We start from the raw sequence: 21,620 nt of genomic DNA on the forward strand, positions 1-21,620 counted from the left end.
CTGGTTGCTTTTCCCAATTTGTGTGGGGGGAGAGGGGGCGGGGGGGAGGTGAGGATCCCAACTGGAAACATCTTAAAGGGGCCCAGATTGTTAAAATACACCTGCCCTCTAGGGCGCCTGCCCAAAATCACTGATGACTTAGGGCTCGTTAACACTAGACTTGAAAATTTACATCAACTCGGGTGTGAAAAATCCACACTCCTGAGCACCATAGCTGAGCCGACCTAAGTCCCTGCATAGATAGCGCTAGGTCAATGGAAGAATTCTTCCCTCGACTTAGCTACTGCTTTTCAAGGACATGGAGAGATTCTCCCATCAGAGTGGTGGCTTCCGTATAGGGTCACACTTGGGGTCTTCTGCACACCCTGAAGCCTTTTGCTATAAGCCTCAGGTGTCGATTCAAACGTAAGCAGTAGAGCTTTTGTGAACTGTTCGTAGTCCCCAGTATCAACTCTGTCCATCTGGCTGCACGCCTCTCTGGCTTTGGGACGAGTACCAGGTGAAACAGTGGGGCCGGTCTGCAGCATCAGTCAGGTTCAAAGGGCAAGACTGCTCAAAGGCAGTGAAGTACGTGTCTATATCTCCCCTCCCTTCTTAAACTGGGGCAACAACTTGGTATCGAGGTATCCTAGAGCAGAATCCTGCATTTCCTCCAGCTGGAAGGGCAGTCTCCAAGCTGCTCTGCAGATCAAGGGTAGAAGGAGCCCTGGGAGCTCAAGCAGGTAACTTTCTTGGCTATCAGACAGCTGGAGCGGAGGCAAATCAAACACGCCTACAGACGCCCTGACTGCTGGTCAGTTACATGCTGGAGGGCATTCAGGCAGGCTGTCATTCCCATTATGTGCTGCCGGCCGCCTGCCCGTGCCTAAGGTGAAGCAGTCCGTGTAGCTTATGGTAATGGCTCATCTAACATATTGCCAAGGGAACTGATGCAGTGAGGCTCACTGCATCCAACGGGGAGCAAAAGACTCTTCAGGCAGGCTGCCCCTGGGACTGATGAGTGTTACATCACTTTTGTGCTCAATATGTCACTGCTAATATCTGTTCCCACCAAATGGGAACCTTATGGCTACCGAAGTGCCGGGGACACTAGCCTAGATCGGATGCCGGTGACCGGGTGCAGTGGCACTCTTATTCAGGTTGCTTCTGCTTTCGTACCCAACAGAGGTGCTAACCTTCAGTTGCAGTGAGTATGCAGCACTCCGCTTCTGTTTCTTAGGCAAGCAAGCCAGAAGAGGTAGGTAATCTGGTCTTCAGAGCTTTCAACACGCACACACACGATTTCTCTAAGATCGTATCCTGCTTTTCTCCTCTACTTTCCCGTGTGAGCATGTGTATGTCGTATTTGCTGACGCTACATATTTTTTAATAGGATCCCGAGACTGTAGGCACTGGAGCTGTGCGGCTGATCAGGATTTTGATGAGAGAAGGAGAATAGGATGGGTTGCATCTGGAATGCTGGTGACTCAAAGGATGGCATGTACTCCGGGTCAGGATAACGGGCTTTCACTGTGTGTGAAACGGCTCTGTCCTAGAAATGCAGCTTGGTTCAGCAGGGCTTCTGCTCTGTCATATGTGCTTTTTTGGTTTAGTGTCTCATAACGTTTTAACAATTGCATGTTTGTCTGCTTTTGGGAGGTGGGGGAGGTTTTGAAGGAAAAATGCTGCATATAAACTTCAGAAAGCGATTAATCTCCAGCCTGGCTAATCCTCACAATGAGATGCATTGCTAGTGTACAAGTAAAAAGGAATCTTCAGTGTTGGCTAAGGTTCTGCAGTAAAATTCGTCCCCTCCCTGGAGATATTGGAAACAAAAACAAAATCTTGCACTTGAGAAGCGTATGTTTGTTTATTTAAGGGGTGTCTGTTGAATAGAGAGGGAAAGGGAGTTGAGACTCCTGGGTTCTATTCGTGGCTCTGTTGCTGATTTGCTGAGTCCTTGGGAAGTCACTAAGGCCCCGATCCTAGAAGGGTGTCAACTTGGCTGAAGCCCAATTTGTGGAGCCCAGCTTCCTTCACAACTTGGCTTAGGCCCTGATCTGGCAATGGATCACTCTCGGCTTTGAGCACCTTGCATTTCTATGGTCCTGCTTTTAAAGAGCCCTGCCCGGGGCACCTTCCGCTTGTATGTGTTTTCAGTAATAAACGGAGACACGTACTAGGCGTGCCGAACTTGAATCTCTTGAACACTGCTCCGTATCTCCAGTGTAAATAAACTCTGTATCGACAAAGCATTCCAGATTTGAATGGGATTGAGAGCAAGCCTGCCTGCTCTGGTGGGTTATGCTCTGCTTTCACAAAGTTTATCACATGCCTTTATAGTGGTTGAGCTCTTTAGCTTAATGAAGAGGAAGTTTAGGGGTGACTTGATTAGCCTATGTAATGGGGTTCAGTCACCACAGTGGTGCCTCCTGCTGGCTGTTTTGGGAATTGGCAGCAAGACCCCACCTGAAGAGGGCACTGAGCTCTCACTCCTGCTCTAGGACCCGGGTCTCTCCAAGGACCTCGGCGTCCTCTTCAGTGATGCAGCCCTCCGGCCATGCCACACGCTGTGCTCCCCTCTTCCAGGGGACCTGCAGTCCGCTCTTAAGCCACCTCCCTTAGTGGCACTGGAGCTAATTGTCTGGCCACTTCCTCATGGACCCAGTATCCTCTTTGCCCTTGCCTCAGGGCTTCAGCCTGCAAACCCCAGCAGCCAGCCAGGAGCTGTCTCTCGCTCCCCCGGGCCCTGCTAGCGGCACTGCTCTGTCCAGGGTGCTGGCAGTTGTCTCAGCCCTAGGGACACAGTCCTTCCTCCCTGGGCTCCTAGCAGAGAACTCCCCTCCTCTGCCCTGCAGTTCCCTTTTTATATGGGCCTGCTTGACTGCTCCCCTTGGCCCTTCTCTGATTGGCTGCCTCCTGCACAGCCTCCCTAGGGCTCTGTTAACCCCTTAGAGCCCAGTGTGGGGCAGGCGCCCCATCACAGCCTACAAGTACCTACATGGGGGAAAAATATTTACTAGTGGGCTCTTCAGTCTAGCAGAGGAAGGTCGAACATGAGCCAATAGCTGGAAGCTGACGCTAGACAAACTCAGCCAGGAAAGAAGGTGTGTGGGTTTTTAACAGCGAGAGTAACCACTGGAACAATTTATTAAGGGTCACAGTGGATTCACCATTGTGGGCAATTGTTAAATCCAGATTGGATGTTCCTCTAAAAGATCAGGCCTGTGTGATCCAGGAGGGCCAATGGTTCCTTCTTGCTTTGAAATCTATAAGCCCAGTTTCCTCAAGCACAGCCTTGCCAGCAGCTGCTCCTGGCTCCCTACCTAAACCCAGCTGTGCCAGTGGCATGAGAGTGTTTTCCTCTTTCCCCTGCAGGAGCCTGGAGTGCTTTTAACCCTCGGGGATGGAGCGGCACGTGAATGGAGCTACGGCCGAGAAGCCAAACCCCGTGGACTACGGGGTTCAGATCAGATTCATAGACGACCTGAAGGAAATGAAGAAGCCGCAAAAGACCAGGCCCAAGCATTCCAAGCCAGGATCCTACGGGGTCGCGGTGAGGGTCCAGGGTATCGACGGGCAGCCCTTTGTGGTCCTGAACAGTGGGGCGAAAGGAGAGGACTCCTTCGGGGTGCAGATCAAAAGTGAGAGTAAATACGGGAACCCTGCTCACAGCCAGTGGCCCGAGCAGCTGCCCCCTAACTCCCTCAGGGAAGGCCCGGGCTCCATCAGCTCTGATTCTGACCTGCCGGAAAGCCGGTACATGGCCAGTCATTCCCAGTATAACTCCCAGTACAGCACCTCTGACGAGGAGCTGAGCTCCCAGGGCTACCCGAGGGAGATCAGGCCTGTCAGCGCTGAGGCAGCTAATTCCTACAGCAGGGATGGCTCCTCGTCCCCTCAGGGCAGCTCCAGACGGCTGCTACCCCAGAGGCCTTTTGGGGAGGAGCTGAGGAGGACTCAATCTCACAGCTCTCTGTTAAGCCCCAATTCAGAGGAGGCCTATGGCCCAAGCCCTCTCAGCATGCAGACCAGGGGCACGTACCGATCCCAGTCTCCAGCCAGTGCCAAGAGCAGCAGCACGCTGGACAGTGCAGGCAGGAAAAGGACTGACCCCAGCCAGGAATCCCATGCAGCTTCTGGACGAAGGTTTGTAGGCAAGCAGCCATCACCAGACCCAGAGTCCTCCAGGCCTCGGCAGCCAGCTGACCAAAGTGACATTGACACGAAGCCCCTGTCCTCGGTGGATTCCCTGATCACAAAGTTTGACGGGAAGGTTCAGCAGAGGGGCCGAGCTGCCAGAAGAAGCCGGATCTCCCTGGAGGAGAGGAAGCGGTCGCAGAGTCTCGATAGCAGGGTTTCCTACCACGACACGGCCGATTCCAGAGAGCTGAGCGCCGCCCAGCTCCAGGACCGCCTCAGGGAAGGGCCAAAGGGCTTGGCCGCCAAACAGCCTGGTACGGCCAATGCGCCTCACACCGGCAGCCTGAACCGAGCGCTCCGGGAAGATCTGAAGGAAAACTCAGTCAAGGCCCAGGTGCCACGAGACTGGATCCGTAAAAGCTTGGAGGAGCCTGTCGTTGAGCAGCAGCAAAGTCAAGTGCAATCAGAACTGCAGGTAACTCTTGGTTCGGGGCTCAAGCCTGCCTGGGGCTCGGCACGCTGGCCGTACTTCGGCACCTATTTCACGCTAAGCACGGAAGTAGCCAGTGGGGGTAGCAATGTGCATGACTTCTTGACAGCCCAGCTAACCACGTGCTGTCGGTGCTCAGGATGGAGCCTTAATTAGCTCTCTGGGCCTTAAGTTCACTGCTGGGTGACGCCATTGGTCCCTGATCTCAGGATATGCCTCCCCTGCAGTTGGGAGGTGTGATGGCAGTAAGGGTAGCAGTGAACTGCCGCTGCACAGGCTAGCCCCGCCTGGCACCCTGGGGCAGAGTCAAGCCACCCCTGCTCGTGCCGCTGAGGCTTTGCTACTGCGGTTGCCGCTAGCTTTGTGCTGCAGTCGCAGCATAGACCTGCCCTGAGTGGCCGCATGCAATGCCAGACGCTGGTGGTGGCTACAGCAGTGTGGTTATTCAACCTGAAATCAGCATGTGCCATCCTTTGCTTCTTCCTACCCCAGTGAGGAAGCTGCTGCTCCTCCTTAAGGAATGCTGTTCCCAGCTGGCCTATTTCCAAGTGCTTTATGCTTGAGAGTTCAGAGCCGGGAGCATAGGTCCCGAGGTACATTTGACTCTGAAATTCACTAGGCCCTTAAGGGCTGCAACCTAACTGCCACCTACACCTAGTTACATCAGATCCCAGCCACGTTTGCTTGCAAAACTGCGGCTGTTGTCCTCCCCTAATATAGGGAGCACAGTGACAGCGTCATAGGTGGATGCAGATCTTCCTGCTTCAGGGCATAAGCCAAGCACTCGTTGCCTGGCTTAAGAAGAAACTTACCCTGTGGGCAGGGTTATTGCATAAAGAGAGTGGTGGGGTTGGCTGGTGCTGGCTGCCATCAGACGGGATACCAGGCTAAATGGGCCCATTGGTCTGATCCCATCTGGCAGGTCCTACTGCTGTGCAATGAGCATCTGGTGACGCTTGTCCTGTCTCGTTAGCAGCTTAAGTCCACTCCAGACCTTCTGAAAGACCAGCAGGAAGTCTCTCCGCCTGGGAGCAGCGAGTCTACCAAGGAGCTGATTTACAGTATCCTGAAGGATGGGTGAGCGTTGGACCGAGCACTCTTGGGTCCAGTGTTAAACAGGGGAGCAGCGTCTGATGTGCAGCTTGCTCTGTTGGAGCATGGGGGACTGGAGGCACTGAGGCACATGCTTTGATGCTTACAGCTCTCACCAACAGAAGTTGGTCCAATAAAATGTATTCCCTTGCCCCACCTTGTTTCTCTCATATCCTGGGACCAACATGGCTCCAACAACACTGCATAAACTCACTTTAGTGAAAGAGAGGTTTCTGAAACAACACAAAGTGCTGCATCTTCTCGGGGATGGGATCAGGGCTGACCAGAGGCAGAGGGAAAAAGGGGGCACAATTGTACTGGGGCCCTTAGGTCAGGGCCCCCCCCCCAAAAAAAAAATCTGTGTAAATAAAGTGAAATAGGAGGAGGTGGGGTCCCAGCAAACATGATGTATCAGAGACCCACGTTTCTCTCAAAGGGACTGTGGTTTTCAAATGAAATCTGCCCCACGGCTCTCGCTAGGGAAATCTGCCCCATGGCTCTCACTAGGGAAATCTATCCTAAACAGGAGCCTAGCTATGGAGTCGATTACACAGCTCAGACTAGCTGATCACAATGGGCCCTTCTGGCCTTGGAATCTGAGTCTGGAAAGTCTGACCCCAGATGTGCAGGAAAATTGGTCCTTTTAAATAAAACAAAACTGTCCCTTTAAATCCAACCCTGGGATAGGAGTCTAGCGCCCTGGGAATCTTGTGGGAGTGTACGCTTCAGAACCCTTGAACTACAGCTTAGCCCAGGAACTAACAACTGTAAGCCTCTTGGCTAAGCGGTAGTGACTCTAGAAAGGTGCAAATTGGCAACCCTGGAGCCAACAAAGGGAATTAATTCCAAGCAGAGTAGCCTTCTTTTTTAAATAATCCTGTGGAGGTGGATAGTGTCTGTTCTCTGGGAAGACCCCAGTTGGGTGGGAGTACAGGGCATATGATACAGCTGATCTACTGAACTTAATCACTAAAAGGATTCTCTACAGGAAAGCAAGGGTTTAAAGATAATCTCTCTTCTTCCCGCTTCCCCGGCTTGTGGACACTTGACTGAAACATTCACTCTCAGATTTTGACTCTCCTGGCTTCTTGTAAGGAGGGACTTACCCCTTTACCTTCAATTCATATATTATGGGCCTCAAACTGCGGGGAGCAGTGAACAGAACTTTCCCCTAACATGCCCCAGAGATGCTCATCTGAAGTGTTACCTGCAACAACATTAAGTTAAAAAAATCCAGACAAAAGTGTATATGTCTCTTAAGAACTTACGTGGTCCCTGTTACCAAAGTACTTGAGCACTTCACAGTCTTTGACGTATTTCATCCCCTTGTTCAGATGGGGAAACTGAGGCATGGAGGGCTTAAGTGACTTGCGCAAGGTCACACAGGTCCTGTGGCAGAGCTGGGATTCAAACCTAAGTCTCCAGAGTCATAGGCGAGTGCCTTAAACACTGCTCTGCTTCTCCCCCCCGTGGCTATGTCCCTTTTAACCTGAATGATTTTCTTTGTTGGTATTTGCTTGTTTCTTTTTCAGGAGCAAAGAAAGCGAAAGCTCACTGAAGAGAAAAACCAACCTGATGTTTGAGAAGATCCAAGCACTTGCTGTAAGTCTCCACACCAGCCTCCCCTTACTTTGCAAAGAGTGACATTCACCTTGGACTGAGTCCAGTGCAAAAGCCCTGTGAGACTTATGTGGCACCTGGCTCTCCGCAGAAGGGTGAATTTTTCACCTCCCGTATTATCAAGCCGGAGTGATACTGATTGGCCAGGATGACTGCTGTCTCTTAGGGCTGGTCTACACTACGGGGGGAAATCGATCTTAGATACGCAACTTCAGCTACGTGAATAACATAGCTGAAGTTGAATATCTAAGATCGGATTACTCACCCGTCCTCACCGCGCGGGATCGATGTCCACGGCTCCCCCTGTCGATTCCACAACTCCTTTGGGGTTGGTGGAATTCCGGAATCGATATAAGCGCGCTCGGGGATCGATATATCACGTCTAGATGAGACACGATATATCGATCCCCGAGCAATCGATTTTAACCCGCCGATACAGCGGGTAGTCTAGACGTAGCCTTAGTGTACATCTGCACTGCAGCTGGAAGTGTGATTGCCTGGTCGGAGAGACGTACACCCACTAGCTCTGATCAAGTTAGTGCACTAAAAATAGAAGTATGCCAGGGTGTTGTGGGCCGCGGGAGAGACTAACTATCCTCCTAGTTAGCTACTGTTTCACATGGGATTGTTCTCCAGGCAGCTTGCGTTGCTGTGGCAACACTACTATTTTTAGTGCACTAACTAGTCAAAGCTAGCCCAGGTATGTTGACCCAAGCTATAAAATCATGACTGGTGTAGAGAAAGTAGATGAGGAAGTGTTGTTTACTACTTCTCATAATATAAGAACTAGGAGCCACCAAATGAAATTAATAGGCAGCAGGTTTAAAACAAACAAAAAGAAGTATTTTCTTCACACAGTGCACAGTCAACCTGTGGAACTCCTTGCCAGAGGATGTTGTGAAGGCCAAGGTCATAACAGGGTTCAAAAAAGGACTAGATAAGTTCATGGAGGATAGGTCCATCAGTGGCTGTTAGCCAGCATGGGCAGGGATGGTGTCCCTTGCTGCTGTTTGCCAGAAGCTGGGAATGAGCGACAGGGGATGGATCACTTGATGATTTTCTGTTCATTCCCTATGGGCCACCTACCACTGGCCACTGTTGGAAGACAGGATACTGGGCTACATGGATCTTTAGTCTGACCCAGTAGGGCCATTATGTTCTTACGTTCTTCTTATGAGCTGGAAACTTACAGCTGCAATGTAGACATTACCCTCTTCTCCTGACCCCCACCAATGGGCTGAGCGTCTCTGTTAAGCCTTTTAGTTCATCGCAACAGTGCAAATCTGTATCAGGAAAGGGCCTTCCCCAGAGTTAGCCTGTCAACTTTTAGCCCTTCTGAGTTGTTCCAGCTCAATGCATCCTGCTGAAAGAATACCCCCCCCCCCAACACACACACACCCATTTCTGGGCAAAACTGGTGAAATCACAGTCTGCTTATAGCTTCATGCAGTGTGTAGCCCACCCATGAAACGCCCTGTTCCAGGAGGGAGTTGTACTATGTCCAGATTTCTGCAAATCTTCATGCCCATGCACGTGAAGAGAACAAGAAGAGTCCAATCTCGTACTTGAGGTTTTAACTTGGCTGCCTGTGGCAGGGGTCAGGAAGGATGCTTTTCTTCCCCGCCCCACTCAGCCTCCCAGTACACAGTGCGGTCAGATGCATTGTGGGCTTTTCAGCGATTGGCCCCAGCTGGAGGTTGGATTCCAGGCTTGACAAGTTGGTCAGTCTGACAAATGCTTTGCTCTCTAGGGCTCAATATTTTTATCTCTTCTGAACTGCAACTGTAAGCAGTTTAAAGCAAGAATGAAAGTTTTTGGGCTGGGATTCTGGGTGTGTGTTTTTACACTATCCCATTAGCCGGACAAGATCAGTTTCTCCTGTGGACACCGCTGTGGCCCTGGAATTGGTCTTTTTGTTTTCTTTGTCATCTTCTCCAGGGAAGCAGACAGAAATAACTAATACCTAGAATTATCTGTGTATGAAAGCAACATGGCTTCCTTTCAGGAATCTGCTCTGACACTGTTGGAGATGTTAACAGGGAGTACATTTCCCATTTAATATTCTGTATTAAGAGATCTGAATCCACTTTGCCGACTCCACCATTATCGCAGGTCATCCGGTGCTGGCTGCTGCATGCTGTGCTCAGAGCTTGCCTGAAATGACAGCGGTCTTGATTAAAACTGGCATTTCAGAGCCTCCTGCTTGAGGCCCAACATACCTCTGGCAGGACTCGGAGCCATATCTTTTGATGTTGGCATCAGAGGGCTGCGTGCTAGTGTCAGGTTTAAAAAAAACTGCTGCTGTGAATGAATGAGACGAGCATTTTCCCCCCCTTAACTTAAGGCAAGTTTATAATTGGTGGCCTGAACTACTCGGGCGTTGAGGGAGGAGGACGGAGAACACTGGATCGGCACTCAGGAGAGCTTGGCTTCATTCCTGGTGGAGCTGGGACTTGACCCCAGGGCTCCAGAGTCCCATCCCAGTCAGTGTCTTAACCACAAGACCATCCTTCCTCTCCAGTGATTGACTTCAGGCAGCATCTCCAGGGTGCTTGTGTTACACAAAGAGGGGGCTCTGTCTTACAGGTGGTGCCTCCCGAGGACACAAGAGGATCTGTTTCCCAGAACAGTGAGCTGAAAAGGAAGGTGGAGGAGCTGCAGCAGAAACTAGATGAAGAGACCAAGGTGATGCCAGTACCCGGTCAGCTAGATGCACTGGACAGTAAACTCCTGCTTTGCTGGGCGGGTGGTGGAAGGCTGCCTGTCCTATGGAGCTGCCACCCTTCCACTGCATTGGGTGTGGGTGGGCTGCAGAGAGGCCTGGGGTCTGTGCTGTCTCCATACACCCCAGCATGGAGTTAGGGAGGTTTCGGGGGGAGACTCAGTCAGTGACTGTAATTATACTGGTCCAGGGGCTGTAAGTACTGTGTAGGGGTCTCACCCTTTACTCGTGGACTGGAATATCCCCTTTTTTACCCCCTTCCCTCCCCCCCGAATTAGGAGTGAGGTGCCTAATCCCCTTAGGGCCAGATCCTCAGCTGGCCCAGTTCCAGTGAAGTCAGTGGGCTGGCTTCCTCCAGCTCAGGATTTGTTCGTGGGATGCCGCGAGAAACATTCTCTGAAGCTAGCTGGTGGCAGCGTCCCTTTAAATCCTAGCCTCTTCTGTGGCCACTAACGCTCTATTTTCCCCTCTCCCAGCTCCGCCAGAAAGCAGAGCAGGCCAGGAGCAGTGCTGCTCGGAACCTGGAGAGCCGGCTGGAGGAGGCGCAGGATGAGTGCAGGCGCCTCAAGGGGGCCTTGGAGAAGACGACCCAGGAGCTGAAAAGTTGCTTGCAAGAGTAGGAGCCGTTTCTTGTGTCTGGGGTGGGCTATGCAGGTCCTGGCAGAGCGCTAATGATCCTCACGATGGATACCATGCCTGCCCTCATTAACAAGCCCTTTCCACCTGCTGAGTTAGGTTGCAGGCATCCCTGTGTTATAGATGGAGAAACTGAGGCACAGAGGAGGAAGTGACATGCCTTATCTAGCTGATCCTAACTGCCTCAAAGCCATTAATGGCTTTGTCCTCTTGAAGTACTTTACCCCGCTTGAGGTATTATTCCCATTGTACAGCTGGAGAACTGAGGCACGGGGTAGATGGGATGACTTGTCCAAGGTCCCACAGGAGTCTGTGGCTGAGGCCAGGAATTGAACTCAGGTCTCCTGACTCCCAGCCCAGAGCCCTACCCACTAGGTAACCTGGCTCCTGAGGGGGGATCACAGCAAGCCGGTGTCTGGGCCAGAATTGTATCTGGGATCTGGCTATTCTGTGCTGAGACCAGGCTCTGCCCTGGCTGGCTCTAAACAGGCTCGCACGGTCTCCCCTAGGCTGAAGGAAGTGAAAGTTGCCAGAGAGCAGGCAGAGGACAAACTGGGAGACGTGGAAGAGCAGCTAATGGGGATGCACGAGGAGCTGGACAGGCTGCGGAAAACCTCGGTGGACTCTGCAAACAGAGACGAGCTCATGAAGGTACGTGACTCTTGCCTCCTGATCGCACGTCTTGGATCCTGACTGTGCTGTGGGCCTGGTTCTCAGCCGGGATAAATGGATGCAGTCATTGAAGCCGACAGGGCTGTGGTGAATTACAGCGCTGGGGGAGCAGGGCCTCTCCCTGAATCAGCGTCTCAACAATAATCCCTAGTGCCCTTCACCCCTCCTCATCGGAGGTCAGTCTCATTATCCCCACTGAGCAGATGGGGAAACTGAGGCACGGAGGTGCAGTAACTTGCTCAGGGTCACCCAGTCCAATGCTCTATCCACCAGCCAAGACAGCCTCTCTACAGCACTGCTAGAGATGTATCGTGTAGCTCCAGGTGGTGAAAGCATCTCTGTTCCTGCCCTCCCCTCAGGAGCTGCTGGAAACCAGAGAGGAGCTGGAGGAGGTCCTCAACGCCAAACAGAAGCAAGAAGAACATCAGCGGCTGCGGGAGCGGGAGCTGACGGCGCTGAAAGGAGCCCTGAAGGAGGAGGTGGCGAATCACGACAAGGAGCTGGACCGGGTGACGCAGCAGTACCAGCGCGACATGGACCAGCTGAGGCGAAACATGGAGGATGTGTCTCAGGTAAAGCCGCACATGTGAGAAATGGAAGCGTAAAGCGAACATGGGGGTGGAGGTGGGAGGTGGCTGGTGTTTGCTAGGAGATTAAGGCTTGCTCGTCTTACGGACTGGATTTATAAACCATAGAAAATCATAGCAGTGGCCCGCTTCCCTTAAATGCCCTCTCCCCGAGTTATTTTTCAGTTGGCTATGACCTTTGCTTCCTGTCCTAAGGTATCCTAGGGAGCAGCATGGCCATGGGCGCTGCACGTCCCTGCTCAGTGACAGTGACGCTCTGGGCTATACCAGAAAGATGCACTAGTTTTAACTTGGGGTGTGATCTCTCTTAAACTGCTTTCTAGCTGGTTCAGAAAGCTCCATGGATGCTCATTTTGGTCAGAACCTGATTTATTTCTGCTCTGCACAGCTGACCAGAATCAGTGTCCGTGCAGCCTTCAGTGATTTAACGAACGCCGGTTTAAAAGAGGTCACAGCTTCGCTTAAACTGGTGCAGCGTCTCAGACAATGCCTTGGTTGGTGAAGAGGGGCACGGTACTTAACGCTCCCCCTCCCCCAGCACTGAACTTCTGACTCCGCTGACCAAGTGCTACATGTGGGTGCTCAAGTCATTTGCTTAAGTGATGGCTCAAATATGTCTCTCCGTGGTGCTGAATTCTGCTGTGTTACGCTAGTATCCAGTTGGAGGAGCTCCCTAGATTTTAGAGAAGCTATTGCAGATGACCCTGGTGTAACGAAGAACAGGATCTAGGCTGGGTGTGCACTGGAAGCATAGGCACTGACTTCCCCTCTTTCCTGTGGGTGCTCGACCTCCCCTGTGCTCCCGGCTCCGCCCCCACTCCACCCCTTCCATGAGGCCCCTCCTCTTCCCACCCCTTCCCTGCCCCCATTCCAACCCCTTCCCCAAATCCCAGCCCCGCCTCCACACCACATTCCCACTCCCCTCCCGGAGCGTGCTAATGCTGCCAAACAGCTGTTTGGTGGCAGCCAGGCAGGAAGCACTGGGAGGCAGGCAGCGCAGCGGGGACGCGGCACGCTCAGGGGAGGAGAAGGAGGAGGTGGAGCAAGGGGTGAAGGGAGCTTGGCTGCTGGTGGGTGCAGAGCACCCACTAATTTTTCCCCATGGGTGCTCTAGCCCCGGAGCACCCACGGAGTTGGTGCCTATGATTAGCAGCATCCACCGAGTACATGCAAAGCTGTAAGGAACCCCATGTAAATTTTGCAGAGGTTTCTACCAAGGCATAACCTTCCCCAGCCTCCTTGCAGTAAATGCACCCAACCCAACAGCAAATGCTTGACGGCTTCGTTCCTGTCCCTAGGACCAAGCCAGTTTAGAGATCGAGAGGCAGAAAATCAACTCGATAGTGAGGAACCTCCAGAAGGAGCTGGAGGAGAGCAGCGAGGAGACCAGCCACTGGAGGGAGATGTTCCAGAAGAACAAGGAGGAGCTACGCAGCAACAAGCAGGAGTGAGCTCTCCCGGGTGCGCCGTGTCCATCCCAGGATTGCAGCTGTGACTGGGCGTGGTTAGCTAGTGCTGATCTGCCCAGGGGCTAGAGTGGCCCTACAGGGTTCGGCTGCTCCATTTTATCCCGTGAAACGTCTTTCCTGTAAGTCCAGGAAAGGTGACTGGGGGATGTCTCTAGGGTGTCATTCCATGGAGAATCAAGGCAGGATTCTTGGCGTGGGCTCACTGGCAGAAGCCATGATGCGGCTGGTGGACAAGCTTACAGGTGACTGGCATTGCTGATGCAGATCCCAGCAAGGAGGTGCATGGTGCCTCTCTCTGATCATGTCACAGCATTACCCAGGGAGGATGCAGGGGTCATGTAGCTCAGGCTTGGTGGGCGTGCACAGGTCATGCTGCCACCATCTGAGTCTCTGCACCCCTCCTGGTGACCTTCATAGGCTTTCTTCCCACTCAGCCCAGCTTCCCCCAGGGTCAGACCCCCCATGGTTCTTCCATGGGGCAATGGGGAGCCCACCTGGCGCTACTTCTCTTCCCGCATGCAGGCTCATGCAGGTGAAACAGGAGCGGGAGGAGTTTGAGGAGGAGCTGCGGGAGCGGTTCTCGGCCATGCGGGTGGAAGTTGACCAGGTCAGGAACAGCACCGTGGATGCTGGCCAAGCAGAAGCCCTGAAGAAGGTATGATGGACAGGGCGTGGTCAGAAGGAAGGTGGCTCTTAACTCATAGAGCAGCTGTGTGAACTGTCTGATGGGATGGTTGGGGCCTGGTTCTCACGGGTACCAACACCTCTTCAGGCCACTCTGGTAGCAGAAAAGTGCTTTAAAATGAGCTCCCTGAGATCCCCGGGGCACATGGGGCTACTGTACCACTGGCGTAACTGCTGGCATAGAGGGCAGGATAAGGGAGCGGTCAGAGCTTCCCCCACTGTTCTTTGCTTCCCAGGGGGTTATGGCTAGAGCAGGTCGGGAATCTTTTGCCAAAAAGGTTCATTCTCCCTCCCTCCAAATGGGGACATGAAAAAACACTTCCTGCCCAGGCCTAGTGGTCTTAGTGCGGACGACCGCTATACTGAGGGTAGCAGAATCTCTGGGAGTGCAGTTCCCTCTCTGTTAGGCTGCTGGCTACCTCGTGAGCGCTGCCGGGACTCCTGGAGCTTGGAGTGTGCATTCAGTGCTCTTTAAAGCCTGTCAGCAACTCTCCTCCTTCTGCAGGAGCTGCGTCAAGCCCAAGAGGAGCTGAGGGAGCTGGCTTCAGAGAAGCAGGCCCAGGACGAGCTGGTTCACCAGAGGGAGCGGGAGCTGGCCGCCCTGAAGGGGGCGCTCCAGGAAGAGGTGGCCGGCCGTGACACGGAGGTAGAACAGCTGAAGCAGCAGTTCCAGAAGAACTTGCAGCAGCTCAGGAAGGACTATGACGAAGCTGCCAAGGCAAGAGCCCAGGGCCTCCCAGCTCGGACCCCCTATAGCAGAAGACCCCTGGGAATGCCTATCCTGGCCTGACCTCAAGGCAGGCATGCTCAAGGCTGCACGCCTGGGTAAACTGGCACCAGTGGGCGGTGACTAGAGCAGCTCAGGGGGAGTGGGCACAGGACTGTACCCAGGCCACAGATCTGGCACGCCTTCTGCATAGCTTGTATTGCTGCACCTTCCCCCTGAGACCTTTATCGCTGAGACGGCAGCAAATCGCTGAGCCCTTGGGCATGCCTGGCTGTGTGCTGCCTCCATCTCCTTGGAGTTCCGTCATATGCTCCACTTCCCACCCCCCAGCCACCTCCCGTTGACCCAGCAAGCAAGAGGTGCTGCCTCTTGCAGAGATGACTGCTCACTGTGCATGGGGCCATAGCGGAACGGGCACCCTCTGTCCAAAGATCTCCACCTGTGAGCCCGTTGGCCCTCTGCTGGGCAGAAGCCTTTGGAGACCTACTCCTGTGAGTGCCGGCTTCCCATGTGCCAGCAGTCTGGCCCTGGACTCACCTGTATGTGTTTTCTTGCCCGGCGTGCAGGTGAAGGTGGCTGTGGAGAGTGAGAAGGAGGCCACGGAGCAGATGAGGAAGGCCATGGAGTCCGCTCTGCGGGAGACGCAGGAGGAGAATGATGACTTGAGGAGGAAGATCCTGGGCCTGGAGATGCAGGTCAAGGAGTACAGGCACTTCTCTGAGAACTGGGAGGGCTCGGAGGCCAGGCTCAGGGAGAAGATCGCCAAGCTGGAGGTACACGAGGGCCGCAGCACTGCCCTGCATACAGACCCACCTCCCCTCAGCTTCCTCCCTAGAGGGGCCTCTTGAAGGCCCCATGCTGCTGGGTGCTGCACAGACCTAAAGAATGTCAGTGCCTCAGGGCATGTCGACACTATAAAGTTAAGCTGGGCTATAGAGTTACAGCCACTGTACTAATCCCTGCCCCGTGATTCGTGTCCACACTGCCCTTTTTCCAACAGTGGTGCACACGTCCTCACCAGCAGCGCTTCCACCAACTTTAGAGGGGTAGTGTAGGGGGGCTCAGAGTCCCACCAGTTGCTGTGCTCCTGGCAGGGAGCCGAGAGCCTGGGGGGATCCATGCCCCGTCTCTGGTCGGCTGTCCCATTCCTAGTGGGGAGCTGAGAAGCCCAAGGGGCAGCCTGAGCTGGGAGTGGAGACCGCCACGGCTCCAGCAGAGCTGTGAAGTTGACAGGAATGAGAGCCAATAGATGTAAGTCACAGTGTCTACAGGACACTGCATTGGCCTAACTACACCGACATAAGCCCTGTGCCTCTCGTGGAGATGGAGTTATGTCGGTGTAGCAGGGTGCTTGCATCGGCAGGAGCAAGGCTGTAGTGTGTACTCTGACATAATTAGATTGATATAAGCTGCCTTACCTCAACCTCCTGCTGTTGTGTAGCCCACACACATTGGGGAAGGGACTTGCCCAGGGTCACCCACAGGTCACACCTCTCCTGAACTCTATCCATTGGACCATGCTGCCCTGTCCAGGCGGAAATATTCAGCTAGCCCTGCCCCTGAAGTCCCTGGGAGCTTTGTGTTTCTCTGAGAGCTCCTCCCCTTCCAGGCTGATCGCAGACAGATGGAGCAATCCTTGGAGGAGGCTGTGGAGCAGGAGCAGGAGCTGCTGATGGCCAAGAGGTCTCTGGAGAGCCGCCTGCAAGAAGCCCAGAGGAGTCTCAGCCGGCTGTCTCAGGAGCACCAGGTGCTGAACACCTCGCACCAGGAGGAGATGAAGCAGAAGGAGCAGCTGAGGAGAACCAAGAATGAGCTGGAGGAGCAGAAGAGGCTCCTAGATAAGACCACAGAGAAGCTGACCAGAGAGGTTTGTGAGACTCCTCAGCTGATGTCACCACCTTAAAGCCTGGGGGAGGGGCCAGGTGTTGCCTATGGTGTCCCATGGCTGCTTGGATTGAGTTATTGCACTGCATGCTAGGACATGTAGTCTCTGTGGGGTGTGGCCATCTTAGTCCTGAGAAGCTCGCCCAAGGGCCCTGAATTTAAACCTCACCACAACCCCACCAATCTTACACTGGTGGCATTTGCTACCAACAGGGGGAGAGGCCTCTGTTTGCAAAGGGCTGGGATTCTGATCTGCCCAGCAACTAGGGTGACCAGATAGAAAATCAGGATGGAGGCTGAGGGGGAGGGGTAATAAGTGCCTATATAAGACACAATCCTGAATAATGGGACTGAGCCTATAAAATCAGGACATCTGGTCACCCTACCAGCAACCTGCTTGAAAACAGGACTTGGCTGCGTTGAAACAGTAACGCCAAGACGCATCGGTGCCTGACACAAGATCATTACACAGTGTCTCATGGCTGCCAACTCCATTTGTCGGCAGGGCTTACAGAGCTGATGCTTGGCGTTCAGCTGGGATTCTGCAGAGCCGACTAGTGACAGGCGCGGTAGGATGGCCCACTAGCTGGAGCGCATGTGGCTTGTGCTGCTGTGGCTTGGCTCTCCAAGGGGTGGCATTGGGAGTTTGCCCAGTAGAGTAACTGGAGCTGCCTTGCAAAAACAGCTGAAATATGGAGCCATCTGGAAGGTGCTGAGCCACCCAGCTGGGGAGGATATTAACATAGATGAGCTCTTCTTGCCTGCTAGTCTCCATAAAACCCATTGCATCTTCCCGGCTCACTAGAGACCCCGGGGATGCAGCATCCTGGCATCTCCCGGGTGCTAGAAGATTTGGGAGTTGTAGGGTGAACTCTGGTATCCATTCTGCAGTCCTCTGGTCCCGCCCGGCTTGCTAATGACATTCACTGGAGGATGAGCTCTGGTGCTCAGATTACCCCAGCGATAGGTGCTGTATAAATCTAAGCTGTGCAGGGTGACCTGCAAGGACTTTGTAATGCTGGCCCCAGCCGGGTTAGCCAGCTGCGTTTAATAGGCATTTCTGTGCTAAATCTCTGCTTTTAGTTCAGCTTTGCACATCTCCTTCGGAAGTTCAGCTCTGTCGTTCAAACCAAATGTCTCGGAGGGGAAAGGGGAAAGTCCAGCCTACTAACCAGTATTGTAGGGACACCTTTGTATTTCCTTCCCTTCCTTTTCATGGTGGGGCTAAACCTACTAGAGCCCCCTTCCCTCCACTCCTATTGAAGTTAACTGTGATCCCCCATGTGACTCCAATGGCATCGTTGATCCCCATGTGGCCTGAGGGAGGTGGTTGGTCGTGGGCACTAATCGTGGGTTCCTGAGTACTCCTTCCCCTGTGCTCTAGCTGGACCAGATGGCCCAGGAATCCCACAGCTCACTGGCCATGCTGCAGTCGCAGCTGGAGGAGTACAAGGAGAAGTCAAGGAAGGAGATTGCAGATTCCCAGAAGCAGGCCAAGGACCGCAGTGCAGAGGTGGAGAAGATGCAGTTCATCATGGGCCGGCTGCAGGACGAGGTAGGCCGCTGGCTCTCGGGTGGTTCATCTTGCTCACAACCTGCCAGGGGCTGTCTTGGGAGAGGGTGTCTATGATGCGTTTGCCAGGAATCACTAACGCTGGGAAGATGTGAACTTTCCTCATCCACTTTCAAATTACCCAGTGGAACCAAGTCATGCATCTTCCCTACCTCAGGCAAACTGCCTGCTCAGCTCAGGCCTTGATCTGAAGGCGAGCGTAGCCCTGTTAACACACGGGAGAATGCGGGAGCGGCAGCCAATGTAACTCTGGACAGTACAAGAGTTCCCTTGCCCCCAGTTCCAGTGGAAGAGGCTGTGCTACCTGAGACTGGCCGCTTTATATCCTTGAAGTCAGCTGTGCTCAAGGGTATGCTGGGGGCTGTACTGCCAGCAATGGCAGATCAGATCTGTGCAATAGACAAGTAAAGGGATGAGCGTCTGTAAGAGCAAGTGCCAGCAGGGACCAGCGTCGGGTTGGGCTCCGTCTGGCTCCCACATGGGCAGCAATGAAGATCTTGCAGTCAGAACTTGGTGTTTCTGTTTGCGAGCCAGGAAAGAGTCTGCCTCCCTCTTGCATCGCTGGGGGGACTTGGGACAGATTCTGGTTCCCTCCCCTGGAACTGGGCTTGCCCTCCCTGGCTAAGAGGAGTGATAGGTAGTGGAATCTCCCTTTTTAGTTCAGTCAGCTGCTCTGCTCTGACTGGGAGCGCGGACTGGACAGATCGAAGCTGGAGTAATTCCCGCCGTCCGAGTGAAAGTGCAGCGTCTCGGCCTGCCTGAGGCCAGACACCTCTAAGGTGCTTCCTGTGAAACCCATGAGCCCAGTGCTGGGCCTCAGAATGTGCAGGTGGGATGGGGTTGTGTGCTCGCAGGGCTGGAGAGCTCTGCCCAGCTATTCCAAATCCAGCTGCTGTCCAGAGGGCCCCTCGCTACCTGAAGTATGTAGCTTGGTGGTGTCTGGCACCTCCTGAACCTGTTACTCACCCTGATGACAGACCTGGTTGTTCTCTGGTATGCAGAGAGCAGATCACTGGTACTATGCGTGGGTGCCCAGATGTTTCCTTAGACCAGAGCCTGCTGAGCGCGGGGGAAGAGTCTCCTCTTGCCGCACAGTGCAGGAATGGGAGCTGTTGCTCGTTTCTCTTCCTCTCCTCCAGCCGGAGCAGGTTGGCCATGGCTGTCTGCAGGGCTCGCTAGCGCTGCAAGCATCAACCACATGGTATCACCAGAGGCCCCTAGGTGGGTTGTTCCAGGGTTGGCACAACACTGGTCCTATCTGGCCCAGCCTTTGTTTCTCCCCCGACCATGATCCTCTGCTTTGTCCAGCTGCTACACCTGTGAGGCAGCCTGTGTGGTTACTAGGGGAAATCTTTAGATGCCTGGCGCATGCAGCTTTCTGCAGGCTCTGGGGGAACGCTGGGGTAGCGCGGTAGCTCTCTGATGCCATCTCTTCCCTCAGATCACACGGCTGAAGCAAGCACTGCAGGACAGCCAGGCCGAGCGGGAAAGCGCCGTGCTGGATAAGGAGGTGCTGGCCCAGCGCCTGCAGAGCCTGGAGCAGGAGGTGGAGTCCAAGAAACGCTCCCAGGACGATCGCTCTCGGCAGGTCAAAGTGCTGGAGGTTGGTTTGCTCTCCCTGACCCTAGTGCCGCTTTGAACTCCTCTGGCACAGGGAGCTCACTGGAATGTAGGCGTTCTTATTCAAGCGCTGGCGGGGTGAGGGTCCCCCCGGAAGGGCTGTAGCAGTCAGCGGTCGTGAGGGAGCTGATTCTCAGGGAAGAGTCTTTATGACCAAGTCCCCATCTCCACTGGCCTCCTTGCTGCGATCCTGTCTGTGCCATCTTCCTCCAGAACGTCTCACCGGCACTAAATCCCCACGCGCAGAACGTAGCGTCGTTCTCTGTTCCCCCGCAGAACGGGCGGGACAGTGAAACTGCAACGGAACAGTGCGACGCACTCCAGCCCCGGCAACACTGTGGTAACTAGACTGCCCTGACACCCTGGTACCAGTGCTGCCTCTCATGCTTGCAGCACCAGTAAGGGCGTAGCTGGGGCACACAGGCCCATAGTCTCATCCATGAGCATGCAGTGGGTGAGGGCCGTATCTCTGGGTCTCACTGGAGTCCAAGCCTCTGGATTGGCCTGTTTTAGTGCTACAGCTATGCAGGTGCTGGTCAAATACTACTTCTCCCCGAGAATACCTGTAAGCACGCGGTCTGCTCTCTCCTCCAGCACATGCAAGCAGCAGGTCAGTTAATGCTGATTGCTGAGGTTCTGGGCCAGCAGGACAGAAAGAGCCTGATTGCCACAGCCTTTTCTTAGGCCAAACTCCCACTGACTGCATGTTTGGGGGTCTTTTGTGACGTAACCCTGCCCCCCTTCTCCATAGTGGTCATGAAACCGTCAGAGTTAAAGCCCAAATGTTCACCTGTTTTTAAGAAGGACTCTCAGCTCCACATCCTAGGCAGTGGAGCTCTGAATAGATACTCAAGAACAATAATCAAACTTTCTTGCAACAGCGATAAAATCACTTTTTACTTATTAGTTTAAAAAAAACAGCCACGAGCTTCGTGCTATTAAAGGCGATTGCTAATGAGCAACTATATCTGCTATAACTGGGATTTTTAAAACCAAATGGTTGTAGATGTTAGACTAAAAGCAGCCAAGTAAGTTTTTAAGAGTAGCCAGCTGGTGCATCTGTGTAATGATGAGACAAATCAACAGGGAGTGAGACTCTGGGAGCTGCCTGGCTAGAAATGACAAGGACTCTGTTTTGAGGGAGAGCTGAGAGTTTACCCCAATGTTTTGCCCATGGCTAAGAGCAAGTAAGAAAGCATGCACTCAATCCAGGAGAGCATCTGCTGCTGTCTGTGGCACAAAACCTGCTAGCTCCAAAGCCTGCCTTTAACAGCAGAGGGCAGAGTTGTCTTCAGAGTCTTGGAAACAGGACCTTTTGTTTAACGCTTTCTTTAATTGCCAAGTAACAGATTTAGTTTCAGCTCTTTCAAGCCTTGCAGCATAACTGTTCATGGCAGAGACTTGTTCTGTTTCCGGGTTTCTTTATTTATGGATTTATAAAGCCGTTATTTTGATCTGAATGCCAACAGCAGGCTTGAGATTCTTTTGTGCAGGTCTGTTGTCATCTGCAACCAACCTTACGGTAAAACTTAAATCCCTTTGCATCAAATCCAAGTCCTTGTTCACCAGTACGTTTAGGTGGAGCTCCCAGGCAGATCCAACCCAAACCAATCCCTTAGAAAAATCAAATGGCTTTTGTGGTATGGAACAGAGCAGAAACAGCAGAACCCAAGCAGCCGCGGACACAGTGTCTGGAGCCACGTTTGCGTTCTGGAAAGTCTT

The 21,620-nt window shown here is 53.4% G+C and overlaps 1 protein-coding gene across 1 annotated transcript in view; it reads left to right on the forward strand.

Annotated features, from left to right (window-relative positions):
* The first annotated feature begins 241 nt into the window (after positions 1–241).
* CGN (cingulin) overlaps positions 242–21,620 on the forward strand; it is a 42,355-nt gene continuing 20,976 nt past the window's right edge. Inside the window, exons 1-16 of the mRNA XM_050930010.1 lie at positions 242–1,237; positions 1,373–1,489; positions 3,358–4,597; positions 5,586–5,689; positions 7,237–7,306; positions 9,911–10,009; positions 10,523–10,662; positions 11,192–11,333; positions 11,714–11,926; positions 13,240–13,388; positions 13,933–14,065; positions 14,600–14,812; positions 15,388–15,594; positions 16,431–16,688; positions 18,090–18,260; positions 19,720–19,881. Of these exons, the coding sequence (XP_050785967.1) occupies positions 3,386–4,597; positions 5,586–5,689; positions 7,237–7,306; positions 9,911–10,009; positions 10,523–10,662; positions 11,192–11,333; positions 11,714–11,926; positions 13,240–13,388; positions 13,933–14,065; positions 14,600–14,812; positions 15,388–15,594; positions 16,431–16,688; positions 18,090–18,260; positions 19,720–19,881 (3,273 nt within the window). The 5' untranslated portion in view covers positions 242–1,237; positions 1,373–1,489; positions 3,358–3,385. The remainder of the gene's footprint in view (positions 1,238–1,372; positions 1,490–3,357; positions 4,598–5,585; positions 5,690–7,236; positions 7,307–9,910; positions 10,010–10,522; positions 10,663–11,191; positions 11,334–11,713; positions 11,927–13,239; positions 13,389–13,932; positions 14,066–14,599; positions 14,813–15,387; positions 15,595–16,430; positions 16,689–18,089; positions 18,261–19,719; positions 19,882–21,620) is intronic.

This window comes from Gopherus flavomarginatus, chromosome 20 (genome assembly GCF_025201925.1).
Source record: "Gopherus flavomarginatus isolate rGopFla2 chromosome 20, rGopFla2.mat.asm, whole genome shotgun sequence".
In the NCBI taxonomy this organism is placed as follows: domain Eukaryota; kingdom Metazoa; phylum Chordata; order Testudines; family Testudinidae; genus Gopherus; species Gopherus flavomarginatus.